The sequence below is a fragment of the Taeniopygia guttata genome, chromosome 3 (genome assembly GCF_048771995.1).
Source record: "Taeniopygia guttata chromosome 3, bTaeGut7.mat, whole genome shotgun sequence".
Lineage (NCBI taxonomy): Eukaryota > Metazoa > Chordata > Aves > Passeriformes > Estrildidae > Taeniopygia > Taeniopygia guttata.
This window is the reverse complement of record NC_133027.1, coordinates 50,724,884-50,735,726: the sequence shown is the minus strand read 5'-3', so window position 1 is coordinate 50,735,726 and position 10,843 is coordinate 50,724,884. Positions and strand designations below refer to the sequence as shown.

Genomic DNA, 10,843 nt, shown 5'->3' with positions numbered 1-10,843 from the left:
TGTTCTGAAGTGAGTGTTGTGTATTTTTTCTTGCATGTTTTGCAAGGGATCAGATGCCTTCTCCCATCCTCAACTTCATTTGTGCATTTTCATATATGGATTGAATAACTGAACAGGAGTACAAAGATAATGATCCCTGCATTCAACTATTCAATGAAAGGTCTGCCCATATTTACTAGTAGGCATCTGAATGTCAAGAAGCTCTCAGTAACTATGTCTGCCACAGTCAGCAGTTGTACCACTGCTTTATCAGTCTTCTCAAACCAAAAAAAAAAGCCCCAAAACCAACCAAAAATAAAATGCCTAAAAACAATCAGAAGAAACTAGGAAAAATTCTATTTTCTACCAAATGTCATTGAGAACTCTGTAAAATGTATTTGTAAAAGAAGTCAGTATCTGGAATCTGCAATTAAGGAACTTGTGTGATGACAATGCCATTCTGTTCCTGATCTTTGCAGTACCTGGTATTCTGGAAAAAGCTAAAAGTGCAAGGATTCATGACTTCATAGGCCTTGGCTGTCAAGAGACACACTTTAGGGCATAGTCTGGAGCCCAGGTTTTACAGCCACATGAACATGCAACCATATTCATGCTGCCTGGTTTAAACCTTTCCCTAACCTGTGGGATCTGTGAGCCCTTCTCAGCTCTTGTGCAGCCTTGCTGGCAGAGTCCAAATTGCACACTGTACCCCACCCTGAGCACCATATTAATGGGCAGTTCTGTACTCCCCTGGAACAAACTCAGATTGAGGGCACACACTGCATTCTGTAAAACTGAAAAACAGAGCAGTTTTAAGTCTTTGTCTCCATTACCACACAGGACTATCAGGAGGGACCTGAAAGCAAAAATAGTAATACTGGTTTCTGTAAGAAAGCCATTATTGCAAGTGGAAAGCAGAGCCAAACCAGGCAAGTGTTCCAAGCCCAGGACAAGAGAGCTTTTCAGGCTGGTAACTGCCAGCACTGTCTCCATCCACTAGTTTGAAACAATTACTTTTTCCTGCCCCATTTTACACCATCATTTCAGAAGAGGCTATCTCAGAGGTTTTTGAAAGGGCCTAATACATTTTTTGATAACTTCTTGTTGAGCAAACATTTCTTCATTACTCAGCTAAGCACATAAGAGTTACTAGTTACTATTAGATAATAGTGAGTTGATAAATAACTCAAACTTTTTCTTGTAAGAACCACTACCTGATCACAGCCTTTATATACAAATATCTGCTACTTGCTCTGTAGCTGAAAAATCAGCTGCCCCAGTTGCAGGCAGCTGCACTGTTTTTCATACTGCTGCACTGGTTGTTTAGGCTACCAACACAGTCTGAGGAAGGACACATGGCCACCTCCAGGAATTCGCAGAGATGACAGCTCTGCCATACCAGAAGCCAGGTAACTGCACTAACAAATGTGCAGCAATAACTGTGACTCATTATTGAAAAATAGCAGCCTGGTATTGTACCTTGGAAAACCATCACTATAAATGATTAAAGTTGACACTGACACTAAAAGCATATGCCAGAGAAAGGGCTTGTTTTGAATTTTCATAGTGATAAACTTATACTTTAAGTGCAGATCTCAGCAGTGCCTTTGCAGCTGTATCTATTGTATTGGTTAGAACAGAACCATTTTATAAAATAAAATGTATTTTTCTTCTAGAAAATACTTCTTGCCACTCACTCCAGAGACATATCTAGGGGTTAAAACACTTCCTCTTTATAGTCCCCATAAAGCTGTCTTTTGCTGGAAAAGTTATTTCCTTCATGTGAAGATTTAGGCAAAATCTACAAGTACCCTGAAGTTTGTGTTTGTAAACAATGCAGGAGAGATAACTGAAGTTATCCACTGATTCACCAGACAGGAGTTCTATGCAGAAATCCTCTTCCCATGGCATGTGGAGTAGCAATTCAGAGAAATCTGATTGGTGATTTAAAGCACTTGTGAAGTCCCATACAAAGTTTTTCCCCAAACATTGCAAGACCATTCCCTTCTTTGCTGGCCAAACACTCTTCAGATGAACTCAGAGCTAGTAAGATAATATAGTCAAGAGGTGAAGTAACCACTGCAGCTTTCTTATTCATTAAAATCACATCTAAATAGGACTGGGTGAAAAAAAAAACAAACAAAACAAACCAACAGCATGCTAGACATTAAAATTAATTATCTTAGTTTTATTAAGGCACTAAAGTAGTTACTTTACATATTAAAGCCATACATCATAACTTGATAATAAGGGATCTAAAGGATATTATTTTTGTTTGACAAGTGTTGATTTACTCTTCCACCAATTGTAAAATTTTGTATTAAAATACAAACTGTATACATTTCTTTTGATACATTTTTATTATAGAACTATTGGTGTTATTGTAGTACAATTTTTGGTTAACATCTTACATGGGCAGTGATTTTTGTTTTGATTGCCTATCAAGAATTCATCATTAATACAGGCTAACAATGGGAGGTCCTGAGAGTGAGAAGCTCAGTGGAGAAAAGTTTTAAGATTGCTCAACACTTCGAAGTTATGGGGACATCAAGCTGTGCTCTGTGATACTGCAAGACTCGAACGGATGTATGAAAAAGATTCAAATACCTTGTCAGCGATACCAAGAAAATGCTCAAGTAAAATAGAAGACAATCGTTGGGACTCTAAAAAGGGCAGTATATCTCTACCTAATCTCTGTCACTCTCTCCCTGTCCACCCCACTCCCCATGCACACGTCTCTGTTTCTTTTCTCTTTTTCCTCTTTGCCTCTTTTACTATTAAATAAAATATATACAATATTTTATACCAACATTTAACGTCATTTGGGTTTAGTCGTATCTTTTGAATGTATTTTGGACCTTCGAAGTTCTTTCCATTTGATATATAGAGAATTAGTTTTCTTTGCTCTTCTGGGTTTAAACCAGATCGTAACAGCCTGGAACATGATTTTAATACAGCATTAGCTAAAAACCAGAATATTGCAAATCATTGCAGAGTGTGCCACTGTGTTATTATACGCAGGGAAAAAAATACAGATAAGATACTATTCAAAATACCATACTGTTAATTCTAGGCATAAGCAAAAGCTTTAGAGCCTGCAGCAAACCCTGTTTTTTGGTTACATTCAGAGTAAAATCCCCGAACTCCTTAGACTCTGTTACGCCCTCATGAAGCGGCTGGTTTGTCGTGCAGCTTCTCTAGAGAAGCCAAATTTGGACTTCGAGGTGTAACCCACGGGGTTGGAGAGGGAGCCTGTAGGAAGCAGGTTCAGCTGTCTCAGGGCTGCCTTGCCCACAGCCCTTTCCCCCGCCCCGCAATCCTCCCCGCTGTGCAGGAGCAGCGTCTCTCTCCACGGGTGCGGAGAGCGGCACGGAGAGCCCGCAGGTGGATCTTTTGTTCCCGAGAGCCGAGCAGCTGAGTGTCCCCGTGCCGGGCTTGCCGTCCCTCTCCCGCTCCCGGGAGGGCCGGTTCTCCCGCGGGAAGCGCCCCGGCATCCCGCCCGGCCCCGGCCGCTCTCCGCCGCCCCGCCCCGCTCAGGGCCCGCTCAGAGCCCGCTCAGGGCCGGGCGTGCAGCGCAGCGCAGGGGCGGGGACGGAGCCGCTCCTCCCGCCGGGCGAGGGAGCTGCGGCCGCTGCCTCGGCGCGGCGGGAAGCGGCGGGACGGGGCTGCAGGTACCGAGCGGGAGCGGGGCGGCCGCGGAGCGCTGCCCGCCTCGCCTGGCGGGTGGCTGCTGGGGGCGCAGCGTATCCCGCGCTGCCCAGCGCTGAGCGGGACGGGACGCGCTCGGGACAGCGCCCGCCCGGCCGCCTTCAAAACTTGCCGTGCTGGAGGCGGCCGGAGCGGGAGTGGGAGGCTCGGGTGAGGCGCTGCGGCGGCCGCCTGCCCTCATCGCCTGCACGGCGAGGGAAGCGAGAGCCCCGCGTTCGCTTCTCGCGCTACCGGGAGGAGCGCCCCGGCCGCTCCCCGCCCACCGCGGCTGGCGGGGGCGGGGCAGGCCGGGTTGGCGGGAGCCGACCCTGAGGGGCCGCCGTGGGGCTCGGCCCAGCCCCGGTGCCCGGTGCGGTCCTGGTGCCGGATAGCGGCGGGGCGGAGGTGCCGCCCTGACGAGGTGTCCCTGCCCGAGCTCCGGACGCCTGGCTCCGCGATGGGCTTTTCCCAGGGAGAGACGAAGTTTCGCGCCCGTAGCGCGGCCGTGCCGGGAGGCGCCGCTGTGTGACCGTCTGTGTTCCCGCGCAGGGACGGACACCATGGTGCTGAGCGCCGACCAGGTGAGCCTCATCGGGCAGGTGTTCGAGTCCTACGTGCTGGAGCACCACAGGGACGAAATCCTGGGCATCCTGAGGGAGGCGGACGACCAGGCGCACTACTCGGTCGTCGTCGACGCCTTGACGCTCTTCGAGACCAACATGGAGATCGGGGATTATTTCAACGCCTTCCCCAGCGAGGTGCTCCCGGTTTTCGACAGCGCGCTGCGGCGGGCTGCGCTGGCAGCGCTGCAGGACGGCGCGGGCGCGGCGCAGCTCAGCCTCAAGCAGAACCTCCACGCCAGGGTCTCGGGTGAGTGCTGGGGCGGGGGCCGCAGCGAGCTGCACCTCCCAGCCCGGACTGACAACATTCCTTGGCTCTTCAGGGAAGCTGCCGAAATTTCCTTACTAAAATAAAGCATTGGGGCGCCATGGAATGAGCAAGCTTAATTCTTGTCGTTCCAGTGTTTGAAGGAGAGGGAATCCTTAGTGCTTATTAAGCAGCAGAGGAAACGCGCAAACACGTGGATGTGCATAGACCAACTCCTAAAAAATAGCTGTGGCCATCCCCACTGGCCTGTGTTTAATGGTTGGTGTCTCTTGCTGGGTCAGGGCTTACACTAAAGCCTTTCCAGGGCAGAGTCCTCATAGCAGCAGCTGGTCTTATATTATTTCTTTTAGACAGAAGGTGTAGAGAGAAGAAAAAGAAAAAAGGGGAAAAAAGTCCTGGGAAAAAAGTTTTAGGGAAAGCTAAATAGTTCCTAAGTTTTACTGTAGGTTGATTTCTGTACCGTGCCAGTTGCCACTCAGTCCTTATTGACTCCAGCCATCTTGCAGAAGAAGCAAATTCTAAATTTTGAGTTGTAACAATTTTATCCGAAATTGATGAATTTTATGCTTAACTATTATAAAATTGCTTGTCGTGAAATCGGAATGAAGTTTTGGAAGGTGTGATCAATAATGGAGGATTCAGTAATTTTTTCACTGCCACATGATCTATCATTATTCCTTATTATTGGGAAACTTTTAGTATCTTTGAGGTTTGGTAAATGTGGAGTGCGGGTTCTGAAGTTGAAATGTCTTTTTTGCCTGTTGTGGGAAACTGGGTCAGCAGTGACATCTCTTCTGGTCATTTCTGATCATGACAATTTGGAGCAATAGTCTGCAAAGCCAAGAGCTGGCTAGTCTGTGTTTCCCTCCCCTGCCCTGTTGTGGATTGGCTTATGATCATTCAGTCTTTTGGCAGCTTGAATTTGGATAAATCCCAGTTGTTAAATAGGCCTGTGTTCCATTCCAGTGAGTTTCCATAAAAACGTTGTAATGACAATGCATACATCAGAAATGTATTTAGCCTGTGGTGTTCACGTCCTGAGGAGTTTGTACACAGCTGCCGAGTATGTGAGGTCAAAGGATGGCCTCTTGTGCTGTACTGAAATTTGACCTCAGGCCTGTACCTATGAAAGCAGGAATAAGGTAAAACTTTCCTCCTAGTGTTCTGAGATGCATTTACATCATTCAGGGCTTCAGCATGAAAAAAGACTCCAAGTATGATTATTTGAAAAGCTGCCAGGAAGTATTAGAAGGAATACAGGAGGGAGAGATATCTCTGCATGAGTAGTGGGTGTCTTTAAGACATTCCTTTTCCTCTTATCAGCTTCTTGCTGGAGCTGATAATTCCTCCCACAGAGATGTTTTGCCTAAATATTCCCTTATTCCCTCCAGCAAAATTAGCCCCCTTGATCCAATAGTTTTAATACCTGATAGAAGCAGACCTAACTGGTCATTGGTAGAAGAATTCAGTCAGCAGACTCACAATTCCATCCATAAGCTGGAGAGAAACTGGTGAAGAACAACGGGACTTACCCTTGAGAGGTCCAGCTAGATCAAAATAACATCTGTCCACAGAATTTGGTTAATGTTCTGTACCACTGAAAGGCTCACTGCAGAAGAAACAAAAGAAATAACCTAAATTTTCTATAGCCTTTTTACACCCAAAGTTTCCCATGATGCTGTTACCTTTTAAGTGGGTGCTGAGTTCTGATTACCTTCAGGATTCTCATCTTGGAGCGCCACCTCCCATTCCCATGTCAGATAAGGAGGGAATGGGAAGGTGGTGCAGTATTTTTGGTGGGAGCAGCAGGCAACTATCACAAGTGTGGGTGATGATATCTGTGTGTCAGGCTTGGAATTAAGTGAGAAAAGTGATTTTGTATATACCAGATGTAAGAAACAATCTCAACATCTTCTACCAATATGGACAGGGCATCTAGGGATTCAAAAAAGGATGGAAGGATATGTGTGGATATGCAGTAATTAATAATGGATGATTACCCTGAGTTTACTGAAGAAAGTAGAAGTTCTTTATCTGAATTTTAGCATTGTAGGAATTTGATTGTATAGCTTCTACTTTTTCTACAAATCCATTAAATTATTTTTCCTTATTTATCATTAGCCTGAGCACCACTGTATTTGTCACTGAAGTCCAAGCTGCTTCTGATATTTTTAATAGCTTTTTTGTAACTAATACAGTAGAGTTGATTCAAAAAGGAACATTCTCAATTAAAGAGTTTGTCAAGCAGTCTAGTATGATCAGAATGAAGGCTCTTTTTGTCACATTTAGACTCCTTGTCTCTTCAAAATTCACAGAGATGATCATCATCTATCCTGACAACAGTGCTGCAGCTCTCTCTAGTGTAAGATATGATGCATTTTGCAAAGCTTTTTCAGGGGCAGCAATTCTGAACTAAGCAAAAAAACCAAACAAAACAGGTGGAGAAATAACGGATTTTTTTCCCCTGAACTGACTAGAAATGCAAATCTGTGGTAGAATGAAAATTTCAACAGGCTCAGAAGAACATTTAAATAGCTTTATTAGAGTCAGACAGAAAACATTGTTTGCAGTTTTACAAAATGCTTCCTTTTCCTGATTATTTAATTCTACTTTTTCTTCTTTATTCTCTTACCTTTTAAAATTACTTCAATAGTTAAAGATATTTTCTTTGAACAAAAGCAGAACATCAAGTGTTTCTTAAAAGTATCAAACCAGAATGTTTCTGCATGTCTGAAATAAGGAATTTAGGTTTGAAAACACTGAAATAAATATGACTTTTTTTTTTCCTTTTTTTTAGCCAAAATCACTGAGAAGATTTGACCTAAATGCACAAATAGTTTCGGTCCCCTTAGAAGCATTGCTTCCTAGCAGATTTGTAGTTTTACCTCTCTGTAGAAAATATTGCAAAATATTTTGGAAGTAAAGATATAAGAAATTAAATTTATAATTATTCATATCTTGTAGCTTATTACTAATTTCTGAGTAGGCAATGTTTTTCTCAGGTGAGCATTTCAAGACCATTTACTTTTATAAGGACTTTATAGGTTGTTGAGAATAATCTTACTGAGGATTTCAGCCACCCTGGTGCCAAGTGATGGGTGAACTCTGGAGCCTGATCAGCACACGACTGAACTGGCTGCTGGGGTGGAATTAAGGGAGAGCAAGTGGAAAGTGTCCTGTCACTATGGATTTGAATATACAAGTGATTTTGCTTTGGCTGTGTTCATAACCCCTTTACATTCTTTTTATGCTGTCTTCCTTGTGCTCGAGGTTTTCTGGTATGCAATGTGGATTTAAGGTCAAATGCTCTCCAACTATGAGTTTGCCTAGACTTGAGAATTCACACGCTACACCTGTTTAACTGTGGGAATGACACTGGACTACAATTAAGTAGCGTAATTAAAAATTTGTCATTCACATAAACCATTTGTAGAATAAATGGCAACTGCAAAAAGAACATCTGAATTAATACAGATATGAGAACATCAGGATCTGTTTCCATGAATGTAAACTGTTCATGACTATTCACCCCTTGGCAAGAGTGGGAGAGTAAACTGGCAGCATTTTCAGCTCGTGCTCAGTGTCTGATGATTTTCACCATCTGAGGACAGTGAATCAGATTTATGGTACAACAGATGAATAGTTGAATCATGTTTATGAAACACTAATAACAGTGGCTACTGTTTATATGCATGTTTTCTGTTTAACTGCATTGTAAGTCCTTGTTTGATAAGCATAGCCTTATGCCGCACATATTTCTGTGTAACAGGTTTGCCTGTTTGCCCAGAGCTGACTCGAGAGCACATTCCTAAATCCAAGGATGTGGGACACTTTTTGTCTGTTACTGGGACTGTCATACGTACCAGTTCGGTGAAGGTTTTGGAGTTTGAGCGGAGTTACATCTGCAACAAGTGCAAGCACGTGTTTGCTGTCAAGGCTGACTTTGAGCAGTACTACACATTCTGTCGTCCAGCAGCCTGTCTCAATGAGGAAGGCTGCAGCTCAACCAAGTTCACTTGTCTCTCTGGAACAACCTCTTCTCCTACCTGCTGCAGGGACTATCAAGAAATCAAAATTCAGGAACAGGTATGGAAAAAAAAAACATAGACAAAAGGGGAAGGTATTAAAATATAGATGTCTACTGTTTAAAACAAATGCCTGAGACAACTGAAAGAAGTCAGGTAACCCATTGGTGAGAGATTTCCTGTCAAAGAGGTAAAAATTAAAGCCAACATGTAGACCATACTTCTCTTACTGGTTAATTCCATTCCATATTGTACAAAACACCAGCAGTCAATGAATAGATGAAATTTCCATAGATGAAATTCCATTCCACATTGAATCCCTGTAACACCAAGTGTGCATTTTTTTCTCTAAGCACTTCTTGTTTCATGATGCTGATGTTCAACACTGGTTCTGAGGACTAAAGCTAGCCCAGTATTGGCCAGGGCCAGCTGTAGCTGTGCAGTGTGGTCAGTATGTGGTGTCTCCAAATGTTCTTCCCTTCAGCCAATATTGAACTCAACAATTATTGTGTATGTGATCCTTACAGAACCTGCATACAGAATTTTCATTTGTTTTCTAATGGTAGCCCTGGGTGGAAGTATAGCCAAGGTGGAGGAGAAATGTGTAAAGTTAGAAATTAAGGTCTTAAAATCTCAGAATACCAAAACAAGGGAATAAACTTTCTGGGAAATAAGCTCTATATTGCATGAACATGTAATGATTGTTTCTGACATATGGAAAATCTCTATAACTTAGATTTTGTTATACTGTGTGACATACACGTGTCACTGGTAGGAAGGGTTTTCAGCAACATGGACTTGTTAAAAACAGTAAAGTTAAACTAGGAGTGAATTTCCCTTGTGTTTCCTACTGAGCTCTGCAAATATCTGTGCATGTGCCATCAGTACCGACAGTGATGTGAACAGCCTGTGGCCATTTAGATAATACACAAGGGTGAATTAACCTTCCTAGGCACCAGAGAGTGAATACATTTAGAAATCTAACATGTATGAACTGGGCTGCAGAATGAAAAGTTGTTGTTCTTGTGCAGTGGATACTCTCAAAACTATTGCAAGCTCTAAGTGTAAATGGAAAGATTGCTAGTTGGAAATGGACTGTTACAAGATTGCACAGACTTTGCCCTGGAGAAAAGAAAAAAAATTACAGGAGTTACTGGCATATTTGTCAATATTTATTTGGGGTTTCCTCTTTTTTATTTAATCCTTGACATTTAGGTGTAAACTTAATCTCAAACTGTCAAGTCATGGTTAAAAACCACAAAAATACAGAGACTATTCACTCTGTATGTATCTACTTCAGTGAAGGGTTATCTAACCCATGCACATTTCAGTACCCAAAGTCAACTTTACACATCAAAGAAGTATCTAGTAATACCTCAAATTATAACAAAAAAAAAAAAAAAAATCAGGTCTTTCAAATGACCTCTTTTAGTCAGCTTTTTTCAGCAAGATATTGAAATCAATCAAGATCTCCCAGCACTGAGCGCCTTCTGTTAATTTAATACTCAATCCCATTTCCATTAATATCAGCATTAAACTTTCATTGTTAAGATCAGGGCAGCACTGGCATCCTTACTGTAAGTTTTGTGATAAAAAGCAAGAACTGACCTCAGTTCCAGGAAAGGACTGTAGGCCAGAGCAGCTGTAAATTAAAGGCTTTTGAAAGGTGCAGTTCTTAAGAAGTGCTTTTCCTTCCCATCTCCTAGGTTCAGAGGCTGTCTGTTGGAAGCATCCCTCGTTGCATGGTAGTTGTCCTGGAAGATGACTTGGTGGACGGTTGCAAGTCTGGTGAGGCTATAGCATAAATTACCTGTGTTTGTATCCAGAAGCATTTTTAGTTTTCCATTGGAGATGAATCTCTGTCAGGTGGTTGTCAGTGCTGGGGGCTCCTCGAATGAGGTGTGTTAATTTGTCACATTGCTGTTTCAGGCTGAACAGCATGGCAGCTGATGACCAGTCTAGAAAATGTCATGTACTCCATGTCAGGTTACATCTTGACTGTTTGACAGATCAGTTTCAATAAATACTGTGTTGTGACATAAAGAAAGTACATTAGACTTTGTTAGGGTAGAACACCAAACCTCTCCCTGAGCTTGGGTCACACAGTGTGAGGTGCCCCTCCATAGGTTTGGAGAACCAGGAAAATTGACTTCCTATCTGAGGAGTACTGCAGGTAGCCAAAGCTACTTGGTGTTCAAAAAAGAAGCTCATTGGCAGGAGGATGAATGTTGAGTGGACTGAAAATTCTCAGATAGGCACATTTC

The 10,843-nt window shown here is 43.1% G+C and overlaps 1 protein-coding gene across 3 annotated transcripts in view; it reads left to right on the top strand.

Annotated features, from left to right (window-relative positions):
• Nucleotides 1-3,524: 3,524 nt before the first annotated feature.
• The window catches only part of MCM9 (minichromosome maintenance 9 homologous recombination repair factor), a 48,278-nt gene continuing 40,959 nt past the window's right edge, over nt 3,525-10,843 (top strand). For all 3 annotated transcript variants that reach the window (XM_030267797.4, XM_072926814.1, XM_072926813.1), the window contains exons 1-4: nt 3,525-3,650; nt 4,216-4,536; nt 8,324-8,640; nt 10,286-10,367. In XM_030267797.4, the coding sequence (XP_030123657.4) occupies nt 4,227-4,536; nt 8,324-8,640; nt 10,286-10,367 (709 nt within the window). In that variant the 5' untranslated portion in view covers nt 3,525-3,650; nt 4,216-4,226. The remainder of the gene's footprint in view (nt 3,651-4,215; nt 4,537-8,323; nt 8,641-10,285; nt 10,368-10,843) is intronic.